General features: G+C 41.8%; 1 protein-coding gene across 2 annotated transcripts in view; it reads right to left on the bottom strand.

Annotated features, from left to right (window-relative positions):
- LOC139465784 (C1q-related factor-like) overlaps window positions 1-18,243 on the bottom strand; it is a 68,700-nt gene extending 50,457 nt beyond the window's left edge. Inside the window, exon 1 of one of the 2 annotated variants that reach the window (XM_071247695.1) lies at window positions 18,006-18,243. Coding sequence is in view for 1 of the 2 variants with exons in the window: in XM_071247693.1 (XP_071103794.1) it covers window positions 16,765-16,772 (8 nt within the window). In the remaining variant the exon portion in view is untranslated. Of the gene's footprint in view, window positions 1-16,764; window positions 16,913-18,005 lie in introns of those variants that run through there. The other variant, XM_071247693.1, reaches the window with a different exon arrangement.
- Window positions 18,244-21,102: the final 2,859 nt, after the last annotated feature.

Genomic DNA, 21,102 nt, shown 5'->3' with positions numbered 1-21,102 from the left:
AGACCTCTACCTACTTGATCACGGAGGCGGTCACTTATAAAATAAAATAACTAATTTTCTGTAAAGGACATTTCCGAAATATATAGAGTATAGGATTCACAAACCATTTTAAGTCGAGTGCCTTTGTGTATTTACAACAACCATTATAAATTCAGAGCATAGCTCATAATTGTAATGATCACGTGACCTTGTCCCAAATCAGCACGTTAATGTTGATGGCAGCCAGTCGTTTCTAGCATGTTTCTAGTTAGAATACAGCTGAATTGACAGGGTTCCTCGACTGGAAATAAATAGTGAGAAGTTTCAAAAACATTGTTAATACGTGTGATTGAAATGTGCGCCAGTAAATACGCAGTTCTCCTTGAAGGCAATGTGAGTTCTCTTCCCTGGCAGTTGTAATTGGCTTTTCCTTATCACAGTTAAAAATTCACTTCCCTCTCTCGCCAGGTCGAGGTTTTTATAAATCGCAGGTTTTATCATCGCTGGGATCGATGTAATACCGACAACCTTTGAATCGTATATGACAGCATGTCAACTGAAGCTTTTATAACATCATTAAAAGTGAATTTTCCCCAATTACAACATTTTGGTTCAGGACTAGAAAGACTAGGCAGTGTCGTTTTATTTCATTATACCCTAACAAATCTTTTGCTTTACAAGAAACACACTTTTGTCAAATAATACCCAACTTCAATTATGTCAGAAGTCTTTTAGCCCATTTTTAGACTTTTTTTCTTTTTTTCAACCTCAATAAGATGAAATGAACTTAATCAACAGTGATGAACATTCTTTATAAATCTTCCTGACTTCGGAACAGTTCTCTAATGGGAAAGATATTTTTACTCCCCTCGCTTTCATACATTCAACACATGAGCTCGGGAGTGAAACACGTCTGATCACATATCTTTACAGAGCGTTTTTATTGCAAAAGTTTTTAGAAATCTGATTGAATCTTCTTGTCGAGTGCAATAGGCGGCAGTCTAAAAGACCAGGTTTACTGATGCGAAAACAGAATTCGCAAGTCACTTCAAAAGTCGAGACCTTACAGAAGATCGGAAATTACGCTCGCCGTCAACGACGACAACGGCAGCAGCGTGTAGTGTGATGACCTTCTTCGAGCAACACTAACGGCCATGTTCTATGTGGTAAATGGTGGTCTGGGATAATGCTATATCGAAGGTTACATGACATGTACGCTCTAAACTACTGCCATGTCAGAGAAAGCACTTAAAGGGGAGTATGCTGCAGTCATTCCACATGACGAAGGGGCAAGAAGTAGCCTCGAAACGCTGTGTGTAAAGAATACAGGAGGTGAAATCTATATATCGTGGGTCTCTTCTAGCATGCCGCAGTCAGTTAGGCTACGCCCCTGTTAGAATGGAATATATGAAGCTCACAACATACAACTACTGCTTGTTTGCAAAGTGAGTGAGTTTGATGTACGCCAATTTACGCAATGTTCCAGTAATATCACGGCGGGGGAACCAGAAACCGGTCTAACATATGTGAAGACTCGAACTCGGTCCTTCGGCGAGACGAGCATACCCTTTAACCACTAGGCTACTCAACCCTTTTTTAAAGTTACAAATGCCTTTGGTAGCAGCTGAGTCATAAATAGGTAAACCTAAATGTATAAGATAACGGGTCCCTCATTACGAGAACCTTATTGAATTATTTTACATACACCGTCGTTCTGCTTCCATTATAGTCCGCGTTGCAGCAGAGAATGAGAGCATACACGACACTGGGCTTTCATTTAAGTCAGAAAGTACCATGCTGAAGGTATCATTGCGTGATGAGGCCGACGTAGATGGCTGTAATCTCAAGCTGATGCCTCGTCAATCGTACCATCATCAACCGCAACCACAACAAACAAGGGAATTGCAAATACAATTGCGTCAACTGGTTCTGGAGCCAGGTACTTACATGTGAATGACTAATGCTTTAAATATGGTGTGATGGGAAGGGATGAGAAGGGATGGGTTTGGTGATGAGCGAGTGGATTTGAGGGGAGGAGAATAGGGTGGGTGGTTGTGACGCAGTAGTAAGGGTATTATTTTAGGATAGATGTGTGCTTGTTCCGTGAGCTCATCTTCCAGTGCTGTCAATGTTTTCTGACGAATTAATACTGTTTTTAGCCATGTTGACATTAAAACAGATGTCAACTACATTTGGCTATCTACTGCAAATAACATTAAGAGCTCGAAAATCAATTACTTAAAGAAAGTGGAAGATATCAACATTAACAAAATAACCTACGAGAGTCGTATTCCGATAATGGATCGCTCGATAATGTAAGAGGCCTTGAGGCTTTACAAGAGGACATTTTCACCAGGACAACATACGCTTGAAGACGTGTAGGTTGGAGGTGGTTTCCAGATCACAACGAACAAGAATGGCAGTTGGAGGTTTTTTTCAGACTATCAGATGGAAAAATCAGTAGTTACTATCCATGGATCAGAGCTATCATGCCTCTATTTCCATCAGCGAAGGAATGCGAAACCCATTGCCTAGAACTGTTGAGGAGAAACCGACAAAACATTTTGATATCCATAAGATATCGTCGACTTTACGATTCCGACTATATCATGAGCTTGTGTCTAGGAATGATTACCCAAAAGTGATGTTACCAAGTGTTCGCGAAAAGATGACACCCGTCAATTGTTCATCTGAAATAAACACAGGAACATATGGTCACGGGATTTGCACTGGACATCATTTTTGTCACAGATGCGCCATATTTGGAAATGTCCTCCGCATGTCTACCATAAAACGATTTGAAAGTTTTACTGTGGCGTTACTTTAGAATTACAATTATCATACCCAAATCTCCAATCATTCATAATGAAATCGTAGCTTTAATGAGAAGTAATTTGCCTTCATCCCGCGAACTTCATAATCAATCATAACATGAAAATGCAACCAATTACATAAGATAATATTGCGTCACATGATCCTCCAATGTTTACACTGTCATGATAGACAATTAATTTTTGGAAATGCGAGACCCTATCGTCGTGTCTTATTGCCCTACAGATCAGCTTCCACTGTCTGTACAAACATGACCATATCGGCAGTGTTGGGCTGTCAACAAGTACTTCATATATCACTCGGCAATCAGCACCAGCCTCAAGAGAGGCATCCGTTAATCATATCTAACCACGTGGTTGTTTGCTCTCGTAATGGGGTAATCACAGCTGGCCGTACATCATCGCCCTTTCCAGACGTCAAGAGTTTAGCAAGTTAGGACATACGTCATCTGGAGCTGGTATGGGTGAGGTGAGGTGAGGTGAGGTGAGGAGAAATGGGTTTAACGTCGCGTTCAAGATAATTGTACTTATATAGCGACGTGCATGCACGTGTGTCTGGCTGCTGGTTCTAGACTGGGATAATGAAGTTTTATAGCTATGCAATTAGATACAATATTTGTTTGTTTGTTTGTTGTTTAACGCCGCACTCAACAATATTCCAGCTGTATGACGGCGGTCTTAAAAATAATCGAGTCTGGACCAAATCCAGTGATTGACATCATGAGCATCGACCCACGCCATTGAGATATGATGACATGCATCAACCAAGTCAGCGAGCCTGACCACACGATTAGTCGCCTCTTACGACAAGCATAGTCGGCTTTTAAGGCAAGCATGGCTTGCTGTAGACCTATTCTACTGTGAAACTATCTTGAGACACAATGCCGCAGTTTAACAAGGATACTCCACTTAGACACATTATACTGACTCCGAGCCGGCCACTCCCTCTTTTAATCCCTTATTATCTTATAACTGAACTCGACAGTAGTCGAACAAAACACCGCTCTCTACATCATCACCAATATAGTGCCAACAGGCATCCACTGATGGGGCTATGATCCTTTTTTTCATTTCTGCGAATGTGTGGAGAATAATTTCTTTCTTCTCCTATGTGACAAGTTGACAAATGGAAACGATTCCCCCTGACATAGCCATCACCATCACCAACCCCGTCCCCGCACCAGCTGCAACCTATCAATCTACGACACAATCTATTAGTTTACAGACACACCCTACCCGTACCCCTACCCCTACCCCTGTCCCTAGCTGCTATCTACACCCTTCCACTCCTCTCCCCTCACGTCCGTTCCCCCTACCCCTGTCCCTAGCCGCTACCTACACCCCTCAACTCCTCTCCCCTCACGTCCGTTCCCCCTACCCCTGTCCCTAGCTGCTATCTACACCCTTCCACTCCTCTCCCCTCACGTCCGTTCCCCCTACTCCTGTTCCGACATGCTGTTTATCCGTCTACACTAGCCTTGCTCCAAGGCTGTACTGAGAGAAAAGTCCATGGATGTGTAGTAATTCTGTCGTCCTGATAGGCAAGTCTAGATATGTGGACAGTAGAAGGACTTTAGTCACTATGGGGACAACTTGTTATTATTTACATAAAGTAGGAAATATGATATCAACTAAAAATTATTTCCTTAGAGACTTATGCAAGTCTAAGTCCATACCTCCCCTACAGAAGAGTATTGGTAGTCGCTGCAAGTATGTTCAGTAATTTCTGTCTGTCTCCCAAGCCTGTGGCATTACTGAGGATGAACGTGCAAGACATGCTAGCCGGTACATGTGGAGGGCTTGGCGAGCGGGACAAGTCCGGAGCATCAACGGTTTGTAGTGGAGGCTGGGAAGGGATGAATCCGCCAGTGCAGACAGGAGCAAGTGTTTGAACCAAACTATTCGATTGTGTTTCTTAATTATTTCAACGTGCCTTTCGAAGAACAAATTAGTGTCTCTCACTGAAGGTATTCTCGCCCCAAGTGCAGATCCGGATTCTGGTAGGTAATAAATGACGTTGCGCTGCGCTGACACGCACACGCGACATGGATCTATTTGTCCGCACACACTCACATATATTCGCGAAGATATCTTCCGAGTCAACACTAAAGAACAGTTAAACTCTAGATAAACTATTAAATCATTATGACCAAGTAATGATAATAATAATTATTATTATCATTATTATTATTACATTATCCTTTGGAATAGGCTCTCTACAGCCTCAGACGTATCCATGCCAACAAACCTGATCCTGTTTTGATAAACCCAATGAAATCATTTATATAATTAAATTCGCTGTCCCTTTTCACACTAAAGTGATTGACGAGATCCAGTAAAAAACATGACAAATATGCGGACTTCGCTTATGAAATGTTGGCATGCATCCCAAGTACCAAGTTGTCCGAATCTACATTGTTCTCGGTGCCTTACTTTTGTTACCTCCAAAATCCGTTGAGTGACATTGGGAGAGTACCCGGGGTTGCTGACAGGGAGGCTGCAGTGTTGGGGAGTGTTCACATTCTCCGAAAAGTTCTGGGTGGGTTCGACGACTAGGCAGGGCTTCCTGGGAAGAAGTCCCATTCGCTGGGTACCGAGTACCCATTCACTGCTGGAACACAGCCCTTCTGACAATCTGGGTAATGCAGAAGGCTGCAGTGTTGGGGAGTGTTCACATTCTCCGAAAAGTTCTGGGTGGGTTTGACGAGGCAGGGCTTCCTGGGAAGAAGTCCCATTCGCTGGGTACCGAGTACCCATTCACTGCTGGAACACAGCCCTTCTGACAATCTGGGTAATGCAGAAGGCTGCAGTGTTGGGGAGTGTTCACATTCTCCGAAAAATTCTGGGTGGGTGATAAGGCAGCGCTTCCTGAGAGAAGTCCTATTCGCTGGGTACTGGGGAACAGAGGCATTTTTCGAACAAAGTTTCCTTCCGAAGGAACACATCTCAGGAGCCATGGTGCCGAATGTGGTCACCCATCCAACTACTCCCCGCGACCAACATTGCTTAACCTTTACCTGATTTGTGTCCTGTGTGCTGTAATCAGGACCACGTGCATTGACTGGTCCAGTCCAACGAAGACTGACGGGTTTCATTGAGGCTAATATTTAGGTTTAAAGTTTACATCTACAAAATTAAAACTAAAATTACATTTGATCCCAGAACAATGCTAAATTTCTGGAGCTGAGGCCAGTCGATATATATCAATTTGTTCAAGTCTTGGGTTTGATTTGTTTTCTTATTTATTCTCTAGGGTCTGGAAGATGAACTAGGTTTCGTTGTACCTGTCAGATTGGGATGTGTAAAATTACTTATTGGTCCATGGCGCACTTGGCGTAATTTAAGTATGCAGAGTTTCGTCCTTTTTATGCGCAAGGATCCGCTTGAAACTGCGCCAATCCTTGTTCTGTTGGTCCATAACACATGGCTTTCATGAGAGTGATGAAGTCTGAGTGTTCCTTGATATAACAAAAACAACTCACTCACTCACTTACTCCATACATCAAATCAATAATGCCATACCTATTCGGTCACGTTCTTTTTTAAGTCGATTTTGTCATAACGCTTGACGGAAATCTATAAAGCCTCATTGATTATCCGTCACAGTTTTTTAATGATCCTGTCGTTCTTGCAATGAAAGTGTACTGTTACTGTTCGGCTTCTTAAGACTGTAGGTTTTTTTCGATTCCGTATCAATGCACACGCTGTTCTTGTGACAGGTATTCTTTACACACGTCAGTATTCCAGATTGATATCTGCCCAAGTGTATATCGATGATATCACAACTATCGAACAGTATAGCCTGTAAGAGAGGTTGAACTACTCACAGAACGAAACCATCTAGAAGGGAACACGATTCGGTTTGAACATACAGATGATAAAAACCAGATGAGCCATGACAAATAATTAGCGAGAGCTATGTTCATATACTCTGCAAAAATAGAAACGCAAAAAGTGATTTCAGATGAATATTTTATGTATCACATGCATATTCAACAGATGGTAGTCGATTATTCAAAATTGGCAGTAGATTTTCAAGGTTTGATTTGAAGGTCATCTGTTCTCAATATCTTGTCTGGACAAAACTGAGTCCAAAACTGACTTGCATCGTCATTATAGAAAAGCAAATTGATCCCGAATGTTTGCCTGGGGAATGTTCAACCACTCTGCCTGCATTGCTTGTACCAACTGTCGGAGTTCTTTGGTTGTTTCCGACGTTCTCGCAGTCGTTGATCCACTGCATCCCATAAATGTTCATTTGGGTTTAAACTGATTACCTGGAGGGCCATGGCAGGACCTGGATGTTGTAATTCCTGAACATGGCTGTTGTCAATCTTGCGGTGTGAGGTCAGGCGTTGTCTTGTTGCAAAATGACGTTCGTTTGTTGCATGATGGGAAGGACGTGTGGCAAAAGAATCTCATCCGTGTAACGTTGTCCAGTTAATTCCCAAGAACTTGCACCAAGTCTGTTCTACCAGTGCAGGAGATAGCCGCCCACATCATGACACTACCACCACCAAATCTGTCCACTTCCTGTATGCAGTTCCCAGTGCATGACATTGAACGAGACGACCGTAAACGCTACGTCTTCCATCCGCACAGCGAAGCATAAACATTGACGCATCACTAAACCAAACACCAAACTCTATCGCAGCTGTGGCCATACTCTGTGACCTTGACACCATTGACGTCGCCACCGACGATGCAGGTCCGTCAAAATACCTTCAGCGCGTAAACGTATCCTCACTGTCTGGTCTGATATTCTACGCAATCCTGGTAGTGCCGTAGTTGTAGAATTGGCCGTGGTGGTGCCGTATGAATCTGTCTTGAGCTCTAGTGGTAATGCGTGGTGACCGGATCTAGGAAGGTCACGTGTTGTCCCGTGTGTCTGATAACGGTTCCATTCTTGTAATGGTGCGGGGAAAATCCTTGCTGGAGCTGAAGATGATTCTACTGTGTCAGTCGTGGCATGTATCGCTGTTCACTTGCTGTAGGATTGTTATGGCATGCAAATGAAAACCCAAAGTTGTTGTTTTTTGTATACCCCAGCTAGTTATGTTGCACATGTATGTCGTGTTGGCGTGTTTTGGCGCCAGGCTCTCACGTGGTTGTGGTTTTGCCATTTTATATCTTTTCACAAACTCTCGGCAGTACCTCATTCTTTCCAAGCAAATCAATTCCAATCCATGCAGAAATTACCAATTCACTATAGGTATTAATTTTGTATGGACGTAGGCAACACCATGACAGGTATTTACGATTTTACTACTTTTGCGGGTTTTTTGGTAGAATATATCTGTTGCATCATGAGGTAAAATGAACAGTTATGAACTAAATGTCAGCCAGAACAAAGCCTCTGAGCCTAATATGGAAAGAAAGGCCAAATGACGGAGGTGTTTTAACGAAAACCACTTTAAACAGACCAAGGATAATAATCAGAGCTTGTCTGTACTGCGAGTAACCACCTCCGTTGTGTAGTGGATAGAGCGTCAGTCGGAGAGTGGAAGGTCAGGGGTTCGATCCCCGGCGACGTTATACCAAAATACCTTTTAAAAATGGCACTTGTTGTTGCCCCGCCTGGCGCTCGGCATTAACGGCTCGGAGTCAGTAGTATGTGTCCGTGTTGGACGTTCATGTTAAACTGCCGCATGGTACCTCAGTGGGCTAGCACTATAAAGTCCGGACTAGTACAAGTAATCACAAACACGTGCATGCACGTCACTATATCTATATAAGTGCCGGTAATATAGGTCAATGGGCGCCATGTCACATCGAATTCCTGCTATACTGCTACTTAAGTAGTCACAGTGAGTGAGTGAGTGAGTTTGGTTTTACGCCGCTTTTAGCAATATTCCAGCAATATCACGGAGGGGGACACCAGAAATGGGCTTTACGCATTGTACCCATGTCGGGAATCGAACCCGGGTCTACCCGACGAGCGAAGGCTTTAACCAGTAGGCTACCCGACCGCCCCAGTTGGCACAGTGAGACACAAGCAAGGCCGGATTCCATACTTTGTTCCATGTCACTTTACTCGTTATTCCGGGCAAGATCATAGGTCCAAGCAACTTATGCTTGTCATAAGAGACGACCAAAATGGCCTGTTGGTCAAGCTTGGTGACTTGGTAGATCAATTGCGTGGATCGATCGGACTCGATAAATACAGGCCGTCGTCATATAGCTGGAATATTGCGTGAAACAACAGACAACACGTAACACGTCTCTACCCAAGAGGGATCGAACCTGGATTTTTGGCGTGCCCCCCTTCCCTCCAACCCCCGACCCCTTTCCGATACAGAGCCGCAAAATACAACTCTAGACATAAACGGGGGCACGGGTGGGCCAGTCGTCAATGGCGAGGCGATTCGCTGTGCAGAGTTGCGTCCCTTGAACACGCCAGAAAACTATGATTGTGGGTTCGAATCCCGGTTCGCCTCAATTATGTTTCTAGGTTTGTCAGCACCATACCCGTGCTCGTGGGTTTCACCGAAATGGTAAACGTCTGAGACCTGCATCACTTCGGGCTTTCCTCCTACATTAAGCTGACACGCCGTGATATAACTGGAATACTGTTAAAAGCCGCGTTAATCCCAACTCACCCACTCACTCACTCACTCACTCACTAGACATAAACAAGACAAGTGTCACCTACACTCTCCCTCAGATCTACACAAAGAGAACCATGGCCTAAAGAAGTGTCCCCAGTACTGGTAAAGCTCTGTAGAATACTAATCAAGATCTTAATAGCTCTGTACAATGTGAAACATGTACAAGTACTGTTCCTTTCTCTGTCACAGGTCTATTGGAGCATGCCAGAAATGTTGCCTATTTTGTGTTAGATCTGTACAGCTATGTTCACATTGCCTGAGGTTGTTAGTTCATATGTCTACCTGTCCGTGTAGGCAGTGAGAGGGATAGTATCTCGTTGACATCCTTTGTCCTTATTCTTATCCCTTCCCCCTTGATGAACGTAACACGCAGAAGATCAAAGAGCCACTTAAAGCCAATACAGCATCATCGTTTGTCTCTGAAAGTCCACCGACACGTTTAACTATACGACATCGCAGCATCGCGTGTGGGTAGAGCCACTCGTAAAGGGAGATTACCCATGGGGTAGAGAGGGATAGACACATGGGTGGTGGGTATAAGGTAGAGAATACCGGTCAGTTTCATGTGTGTGTGTGTGTGTGTGTGTGTGTGTGTGTGTGTGTGTGTGTGTGTGCGTGCGTGTGGTTGGTAGTATAAGGGAAAGAATATCCGCAAGCAACATTGTCAGTTTCATTGTGTGTGTGTGTGTGTGTGTGTGTGTGTGTGTGTGCGTGCGTGCGTGTGCGTGCGTGCGTGTGTGTGTGTGGTGGTTTGTAATATAAGGGAGAGAATATCCGCAAGCAACATTGTCAGTTTCATTGTGTGTGTGTGCGTGCGTGCGTGCGTGCGTATTTGTGTGTGTGTGCGTGCGTGCGTGCGCGTGTGTGTGTGTGCGTGCGTGCGTGCGTGTGTGTGTATGTGTGCGTGTGTGTGTGTGTGTGTGTGTGTATGTGTGAGTGTGTATGTATGTGTGAGTGTGTATGTGTGTGTGTATGTGTGTGTGTGTGTGTATGTGTGTGTGCGTGCGTGCGTGCGTGCGTGCGTGTGTGCGTGCGTGCGTGCGTGCGTGTGTGTGGTGGTTTGTAATATAAGGGAGAGAATATCCGCAAGCCACATTGTCAGTTTCACACAAGGGGTAGAGAGGAACCCAAAGACACAGAGATGACGGTATTGACGACCTGCATCGCTCAGCCCACAAACCACACACTTTAAATAAGCCCATTAGAACAGAGACAACAATATCGAGACAATGTTATCAGATTAGGTAATTACTACTGCGCTATACACATTGGTTTGTGTGACTTGCCACGTTCAAACAAAGAGTTAAAGGATCTAAGGCAATGGTATTTGTTTAACCCTGCTTAAGGTCCTTTGAGAATTCACGGCAAGGCGCACTTCTAGCATCGCACCATCGACAGCGGTTTGCTTCGTGTGATACACAAGTGGTGCTCGGAATGAGTCATCCATAGAATGTCCCATATTTGTCAAGACTGTCGGCGAATCAGCTTCATGTGAATCGTTATTGTACGAAATGAACAATCGGCGAACACAAGTCCATATACAAAACGACAAATTCTACTCACCAAGCAAATGCTCATGGAACTCCATTATTATCACCATGGTGAACGGATCAGTGTGTATCCGATTTTCATTCTCAACTCCCTTGGGGCTATACAACACAAGCTGCCCGTGCGGCACTAGATGGTTAGCAGTCACATTGCCATCTCATCCTACCGGGTACCCATTCATTGCTAGGTGAACAGATACATATTGTAAACAAAGTCACTTCCCTAAAGGGACACCACATGTGTTATGAGTGGGGCAGGCCGAAGCCCTAGAAACTCACACTAAACCACAGGTTGGTCGGCCCAGGCTCGTGATTTATTTACAGTCTGCCAGCTGGAAAATCAAACTAAAATCTCGACATTTTATCATTAGTTGGACACGTATCTGTCCAGAGATATCTTAGGACAAAGAACTACAGTGTTTGACAGTAAGTGTTTGCTAGTTATTTATGTTCCGTGGCGAATGTAATATTATTCATTGCCCTGACCACTTATGTATTTAACATACTCCTGAATGAAATGACACATAAAGAAAGATGCACATATATATATATCATACACCCACAAGGCAGAGATTACTTCACGTGACATTTAATATATTACAGTTTCATTACCTTCTCGTCTTTGATAGCATAGGTCGGTGGTTCGATCACCTTGGCCGTGTCATACCAGAAGACGTTGAAAGATGGTACCTGTTGGTACCCTGCTTACGTTCGGCGTTTAGGGTATAAGTGAGTGAGTGAGTTGGGTTTAACGCCGCTTTAACAGTATTCAAGTTATATCACGGCGTGTCAGCTTAAAGCGGGAGGAAAGCCGGAAATGACGCGAGTCTCAGACGTTTACCACTTTGGTGAAACCCACGAGCACGGGTATGGTGCTGACAAACCTAGAAACATAATCGGGGCGAACCGGGATTCCAACCCACAATCATAGATTTCTGGCGTGCCTAAGGGTCGCAACTCTGCACAGCGAATCGCGGCGCCTTAGACGACTGGGCCACCCGTGCCCCCGTTTAGGGTATAAAACATGGACTGGTTGACTGGTTGACTCGGAGTCAGTATTCTCTGTGTGAGTGGGGTATCCATGCTAAACGGCGGTATTGTATCTCAGTGGACTAGCGCCATAAAACCGGCATTAGTCCGGGCGAGTACAAGCAGCTTCACACATGTGCATGAAAGTCGCGACGTAAGCGCAACCATTTTGAAGCGACGTTAAAACCCATATCATCCCACGTATCTGTACGGACGTCCCAGTGCATTGAAAGAAACGTTCTTGTTTTCTGACACACAAACAAAGAGTATTTCTGCAGATTCGGATGTGCAATGAAATCAATGGTTAATCAATGCTATGGTTGTCTCAGTCCCGCTTTCATTCAGGTATTAGCCCGTGACATTTCAGAGACTCCCTGTAATGAGCTTATTGGCGCAGCAGTAACTGAAACATTGACAAATAATACTACGACACGGAGACACAACATCATCCTTGGGGCAAGGAATTATTAAGTTCCTTCCAATAGATGAAGCTCTAAAGATCAAACAATAACTAGGATGTTCCGCTTTAACTGCGATGCCGGTTAATTGATATATTTAATTGGCCTAATCACCAAATGATCAAAGGATTTGGAAGACTTGCAGTGACAGAAGCTGGGCCACGATACATATGAGATTCTGCCAATGGATGAACTGCTGATTGAAAGACACATATTGGATGCATGTATTTTTATCACATATAAGTATAAATAAAAGGTTCAAAAAACATTTTCATAATAATAAGAGAATTTATGGTACGATTAAAACTATATTATAAGCTGTGTTTATGAATCATTGTCAAATAGTTTCGATACCAGGTGTTCGCCGAAAGGTGAGGCATCCTGCCCCAGCGGTGGCACTCCTAACAAACACATGCAAAGGCAAGTCAAGTGTGCACCTAAAAAAAACACTGGAACACATGGTACAAGTCAAAATAGGGAATCGGACATCATTTTTGTCACACATGCATTAAATTTGGAAATATCCACCACACATCTACAATAAAACATTTTGAAGGTTTTACTGGGGCATTGAATGTTGTAACCATGCTCAACACTCGTTTATGAATGCTGATATATTAACCATATACTAGTACCTGTAGATGTGTATGTGCTGTATCAACTTGCCATAACTGACACCTTACAGCTCCTTACGTTATTAAAGAATGAAAAATCAATCAAATACACTCTATTATATCATCAGATGTACATTATTATTATTAAGCAATAATAAATTCAACTGAGCTGTTTAAGCTCCGTTATAAACACGAACATATCCGATGGGACAGTGTAATGCTTCATATAAAGGACTTACTAGAGATTTATATTTCTGTGCCCGAATCCAACACAATGTGAGATTGGTTCGCGTCATAAAAAACAACATGCTTTATCCCTTCAGCACAATTCTCGGTATTACATACTTGAGTGAGGTGATAGCCTCGTTTCTTTTAAATGAGATTGTCGGGAGACACCTTTGGGAGGAAAATTCTGTATATATAGTCTGGTGTATATATTTATATTTATACCCAATAAAATATTGCTGCATGTGATGGGCCTGTGGTGGTGTTCTGGGAGAAAATACAACAGTTTTACTAATGCTGTCTGGTATTTTATTCTTCTTAACAAGAAACGTATTGCAATTTTAATATTATGATTGAGTGTAATTAGTGTAACACTAACTTTGAAAACATGCATCAAGGCAGGAAAAACGCCGATGATCTATCTCATTGAAACCTTAGTGCGTGGTCGACGGTATTCTTTGCGAGTAGACTGTATGTCGTAAATGAGGAGCCGTAAAGACGTGCAGTATCTCATCAGACAAAATGCTTCAGTTTTATTAACCTGCTGGGAATACTGTGTCGCGAGATAAGTGGTTCAATTTACGAAACGTAAAGATACAGTAAAGGTAAACGCCCTTAATGCTGGAACGTTCCGATAAAGTTCTTTACACATTGGTCGATCCTGATGACAATCATTTCATATTGTATTTACATTTCTTGGAATGAAAGGCGGGAAAGAAAATTAAGTTGGTAAACGTATCAGTTAGAAATGCACCAGCTATGCCATCGGGATCTGTAAATAGAGTCTGGGTCAGACAGACTGGTGGCCGATAGCATGAGTCCCCATCTACGATGCAACACAAACAACCAGGTCACCAATGCAACCTCCTGACCAGCAAGAGTAGAGTCTTACAAACAGGATGAGAGCCATGGACCTTTTCCTCCTCCGGAGTCTCCACGAATTTATATATGGTGGTGATTACACAAAAAATCAATCTTTCAGCTTTCATAATATTAGGAAGTGAACAGTATCTTGGAGATCACAATTCTGATATTATTTATTGGGGAAATCACTTGAATGTGTCAATTCCATGAGTAGAATAAACGAACCCCGAAGCTTTGAATGATTTCTCTGCCACAAACCATGCTATGGTTGATGTCTAATGCCTCTATAATTTCAGTGCATAATGACCAACGGATGCGTCTGTTTTACTTGTTAAACTGCATGTTCCGAATGACCAGGGCATTCATAACTCAGACTCTACTGCAACAACAATAGCACGACGTCATCGTAATGGTTTAAACCCAGGAAAATTCAGTCTATAATAGGTCTCGTTCTTATCGTGTTTAGTCATATCCACAAAACTATTAGTGAATAGTTTGAGCAAAACCAGATCAGATGTGTGACATTTTCAAATATACAAATGCGTTTACTTGATTAATGGGTTTTTATCCTGGGTATCAGAGCAGCTCGCCACCAACTGTGACTGGCGTGTGATGTTCCCGCGTGTTATAGGAGACAGTGCTCTAGCACAGTGTCTATTTCCGGTTTCGTTTCATCTTGACAAGGACTTATCAAATTACGATGTCCCTGAATGAAACATGGCGATAGTATATTTGCCATCATATTTGCATCTAGCTCTCGTGTCATGATACATCACTGCATACGGGAAGATAGGCTAGGGAAATGTGGGGTCTCCTTACCGGGATCCAGCTATAGGTTCTGTAGGTAGCAGGCATTAGCAAATATCATTTTATGAATATTGTATTAAGAATTAAGCATTAACACATTTGATACTAAATTAGTGACATTGTACCGTGGAGTGAATGGGACATGAAACATGGAATACACAATGCCTTTTAAGAAAGTGATCAAATGTAACGAATGTTATATTTGGGATAACACTTTCTTAGTAAAGAATAAATTCTAGTACTTTTATGAGTTGCCAATGACATGAACATTGTTTCAGACACAAAAGGATGAGAACAGGTTATGGGCATGTACACTGTGATGTATGGCGATTCATATATATGTGGACAGGCGAACAGATGGACAGTTCCAGAATGTGACAAAGGGTTGCGTCGACGACAGATTAAAGTTATCGTGACGGTTTGAGATGACTCTACAAAGAAGTTGAAATTGGTATTCATTACGCTTCCATTTTGTTAGACGTAATAAAAGGTTTGGGTTTTAAAACAATGGTTGCCTTTGGCTTGGAGACTTGCTGAAGATCTTCACGAATTCTTTCTTGGTAAAAACCCAACTAAACGTCTCACGATCCGGCAAGCTTCGTAGAATGTTTTATGTTATTCTTTTCTTGTTTCATTAATTCAAACGTAGACTTTATTACAGTGTAGACTTATTGCAGGGATCTGATGAAAGAATATATAAGAAGGATTTCATTTTCCACAGTGACAACTTTCCCCGTACCTTAGATCGCAATTAATTCATGCTCGCACTCTAAAATGACAATCCTAGGTTATTAAAAGAAACAGAAAAAGAACACCCCCTTTATCTATCTCAATCAGCTTCATCGGCTAATTCACAACAAAATGCTGATAACGGCCAGGGCTTTTCTACATGCCGAGGATGGACAGAGACAGACATTAGAGAAGGAACAGTGCTGCACACATATTTACATTATTATTAAAATTAAATTATTATTAAAACTGTGAACACAGAAAACCCATATCGGGGCTGTCGTTGTTATAACTACACGGTCAAAATGTAAACTTACACCTCAGCATTTGTTGCTCGTTCAAACTGATGTACATCGATAAAAGGAATTATTAAGAAAGTAATTAGACATTTACCGTTACTTTTGTACAGAACACTCATGTGTCAGGACCCGTGAAGATCCGGGTTAGAATAGGTTTTCAGCAACCCATGCCTGGTATAAAAGGCATCTATGCTCGCAGGCTCGCTGACTTGGTTGAAACATGTCATTTATCCCAATTGCGTGGATCGATGCTCATGATATCAATCACTGGATTGTCTGGTCCAGACTCGATTATTTACAGACCGCCGTCATATAGCTGGAATATTGCTGAGTCCGGCGTTAAACAACAAATAAACAAAAACACATTTGTCAGACAGGATGAGGTTTTGATTCCATCTACGAGTTTTTAAAAGGAATAACATTTCAAAAGGTAATGCTGACCCTCCTTTATCAAACCTTTGATGAGAAACTTAGGAAGTTTGGAAGTGAAGAACAACTCGATACATGTACGTAGGCGTAATTGCATACCTTCTTTTTCCAATAGTGTCGACAAAACTCATTTATACTAGTCATGACTCAATTAGAAGCAACATTCATGGTTTAACAGTACAGTAATTATGAAACATAATACTGACATTTCTCGATCGTCTCTTGTATTATTCCAATGTTTTCGAAATTTGATTCCTTTGTCCTTAAGTTAGGAAAAGAGATGCGTTTCTACCTTTGTCACTATCTGTCTTGTTAGATACGCTTGTCATAACACATATATCTTACCTGCGCATCTATCCTGGCAAGGAGCGAAGTATGTGGGCTTTCGTCTGCAGACGCACAAGGTTTTTGCTACTTTATACAGACTGGTTTAAATAGTTTATAATATGTGATGACTCAGATCTACTGTGACCAATAAAGCAGCACGAAAACCTGTCATCTGAACATCCAAAACTGGCTCTGTTGGAATGCAATTGATTCAACTATTGCGCAACGTGGATTCCTTTGTCACCCAGATATGGCTTCCCTGGATGTCAGAAATCATTAGGCAGATTCCCTGTACTTACCTCCACTGACACATGATAGATTATTGGCTTTTCCGCGTTATAATATAGATGCAGATGGGAACGACTTGTACATTTAATTTAGCTAGACACATATATGTGCAGAAAAAACCTTCAATTCATGGGTTATACCAGCTTTGTTTCTGTCTACGTTTGTGAAGTGTAAGTAGTAGAAGTAGTAGAAGTAGTAGTAGTAGTAGTAGTAGTAGTAGTAGTAGTAGTAGTATAAAATAGTGGTATAAATAAATATATTACAACAAAATATATTAATATAAGTTGTGTTGCCGCTACATTTAGGAATATACTCCTGCATTTATATCAGTTTACTTCATACTGAAATAAAAGTTCGTTCTGAGTCCATTTCGAAGATTCATGAAATTGTCACATTAATAAGAAAGTAAATATCGCACTTCAACTTTCTGTCAGTTTCAAAGGGAAGAGTATGCACCGTCAGAACTGCGGACGTCGAGGTAACACCAGATTCTTTGTAAGGAAATTATGTATTTGTGTTGCTTAGACTTGTCAACCTCAGATATTCTCCCCGACATGTAGTTATAAAACAACACTTCCGTGTTTCCTGCTTTCTTGAAAAGTGTATCTTGTTTGACATTAGAATGCTTAATGAAACACCTATTTACTGTACAGCATATTCTAGATCAGATTACATTATATGTGAGGAATCTGTAGTGCCATTCATTCTTTCATTCATTCATTCATTCATTCATTCATTCTCGTGTAGAACATTAATCAACTTCTTTTATCCAACATTTTGAAATACGTTATTATTCATGATACACAGTTCTAGTTACACGTTAGTTTATTTGTAGACATGTAGTGTATAAACTTCTCCAGTTTTAATCACAGCCTGACTGCCTTGACTGTGTTAGTGGGAGAGCGCTGAACGAGAGTCAACTTCAAGCGACTATCTCTATGTGCAAAACATAATTTGTGAAAGTCACCTACCTGAGATGTAGTCACAATAGCTGGGGCACAACACTTGACTGTAATCCTCAGATGACGAGCACTAGTCCAATATTGTGGAGAGAGATCATTAAAACTTTCAAAGAACGCTGTTTGTGTGACCTTAGGCGGTTAACTGTGAGTGAGCACAGCCATCAACCTCTCGTCTCGGTATCGATTCCTTCCCGCCATTTCCTCTGCACCATTGTCGTCTGCCACCAGTCGCCATCTTGGCGCAGGCGTCATCTGCGGACTGAGTGCGCGCTTAAGATTGCTACATAAGGCACGGACTTGGTCAGGATTATATCGTCGTAATATCGATGTAGTTCCTGACACAAGATTTTGATTTTTACTTTTACCCTTCATTTAAATCAAAGACTTAATTGTCTACCATTCCTCCTTGGTGAACCCACTGTCTTTCATATGAATGAGTTGAGGACTGCAAATCAATTTTGATGACTGAGATAAAGTTTGAGCAACTATTGAGCATCCATTCAGAACATACGACCCGATGCAATGTTTTTTCAATACCAGTACTGGGTGACTTATTTCTGATTCAGAAATAACTGACTTGGATTTCGATCAATATAAATGCATCAATAGTAGGTTTTGGTGTTTGAAACTCTGGCTATTTTGTAACTCATTTCTGTCTGATTCCAATTATGCCCGCCTCCTCCTCCAGATGTCCTTCTGGTCTATTTACATCCCGAAACAGTCATGATGTATCAGTCGGTATTAAACCATCTAGTGTTGTCGACAATGTATCGGAAACTATTCCAATAGGAAGACCTGCCCAGGAAAGACGCCAGCTAAAGGAGGACTACCAGATAGGCTGACGATGTGGAGTGGACTATGGGATCACATCTTGTACATTGCTAAAACTGACAACAATTATATTAACGATCACTTCCCTCAGACATTGGATTTTCTTTATCGTCTTCATATCCGATTCCAATTATCACTGGTGTGGACACTTATTCATAAGACACTGGACCAAGGTCTCATTGGCAGCCATGGTCCAAAGTACATCGTGTTGCTATGTGAGATAAAGGTGCATACAATTATATTACGTTATTACACGTGGGAAGAAACAAATACTTCATGTGAATTTGATTTGGGCATATGTAGCTATTCTGGCTCTACACATAACTATAACCCTATAATCTCATCTAAGCAGTATATTTTCAAAAATAAAATAAAGACTTCATTTATGCATATTCTGAGACCCGTGAAGATCAGAGTTAGAGTGGGTCTTTGGCAACCCAAGCTTGTCGTAAGAGGCGACTAACGGGGTCGGAATGTCAGGCTCGGTTTATGCGTGTCATCGTGTCTAAATTACGTAGATCGATGTCCATGACGTCAATCACTGGATTGTCCGGTCCAGACTCGATTATTTACAGACCGCCGTCATAATGCTTGAATATTGCTTTGTACGTCGTTAAACGTCAAACAAGCATATATTGAATATTTCACAAAGCAATTTTGGGAGCTGGGAAACAATTATATTTGGCAAAGATCATTAAACTAAAAACATAACTTTTATCTTACAAATAAGTACTTCACGTTAGAGATAATGCTCTATGTAAATAGATGTGGCATACACCCTAAGAAAAAGCCAATGGCTGTGTATCAGGTACTTCAGGGACAGACGACACTGTTTCCCGCGCTTCTGGCCTCAATCTATAACCGGAAATAGTCTGCGTCGGCCTGATTGCATCGGCAGCAGATAACTGATTGTGGTGCCACGTGCATCGTCCAGTTTTGATAGCGAGTAGACTGTATCACGTCAGATCGTTACTTCAAGCTAAGCATCTCGGTTTCCCGCCTTTCTCCACTGACGACGAATCGGGACATGATTCCATGTACGGAACCGGTGTCATGGTTCAAGCAGAGGGTAATGAACAACCGATTGAATTTACATGTTGTAATTATTTATGATTCACTTGAATTCCTTCTATGCTGGCTGTGGAAGTTAAATCAAAGTGTCTTGATTGACGTGAAGATGAAACAGCAAAACCAGCGGGTTGTAGCTACTGGCACAAACACAGAATATCGTGTATTCGTACAGGACAATGTAAGATAAGGGTTCGTTTTGGAACGCTGGAAATTCAATTTTGAAAGTACTGATGTTCAAATGGCAAGTTCTTACAGGAAAGTTGAGGATGTTTGGCATGATCAAGTCTATAACATTGGTTAAGTGAGTGAAAGGCCCTCTGTGCCGTCTTTATTAACACCTCTATAGAAAATCAACTTGGGTCAAAAACTTGTTCATGTTTACGTATTCGAGAAATGATTCATGAAACCTCTTTTTAAACATATTGTGAGTGAGTGAGTATGGTTTTACGCCGCTTTTAGCAATATTCCAGCAATATCACGGCGGGGGACACCAGAAATGGGCTTCATACAATGTACCCATGTCGGGAATCGAACCCGGGTCTTCGGCGTATTGAGCGAACGCTTTAACCACTAGACTACCCGACCGCCCCTCAACACATTGTAGCCGCACCTATATACATTAATTGTTGTTATAATTCATGTAGTTGCACGTGTTGCAATGAACGCATGATATTACCATCACACGATTTCTAATGCCGGCTCCTTGCTATGGATTCCAAAGCTCAATCAAATGTACTACCAAATCCTTGTCTCAAAGACTAACTGTAATCCTTCACACAACCAAGGGAGGACTTTCTTTAAATTCACAGAATTAATATCATGTGGGTTATTAAAAAGTGCAGTTTGGATTATCTGATAGCAATAACTGTTTACATAATACGTTTTTAAAGGTTTTAAAAGTTTTTTTAATGACCTAGATTCAACTGGCTACCAATTTGGATCGGGCCATGCCCCGCCTTATTTCTAAATTGATGTAATAAGCTCACACCAACAGAATACGTCAGCGCGTATAACGGCTTCAATGTTCTTGCCAACATTTTACATATTAACTCAAACGTCATGACCGCTCTTTTGTTTCCGTCCCGGAATTACTCGAGTTGGTTACAGATGATTAAAGCCATTGCAGTCAGAAGAAATCTGATTGTTATAATTTCGAAAGTATCGCATTTCCATTTATATTTAACAAGATTAAACTAGTCAAATA

This window comes from Haliotis cracherodii, unplaced genomic scaffold (assembly GCF_022045235.1).
Source record: "Haliotis cracherodii isolate W230 unplaced genomic scaffold, xgHalCrac1.p SCAF_18, whole genome shotgun sequence".
Taxonomy (NCBI): domain Eukaryota; kingdom Metazoa; phylum Mollusca; class Gastropoda; order Lepetellida; family Haliotidae; genus Haliotis; species Haliotis cracherodii.
The sequence above is the reverse complement of the archived record's forward strand: the minus strand, read 5'-3'. Positions and strand labels throughout refer to the sequence as shown.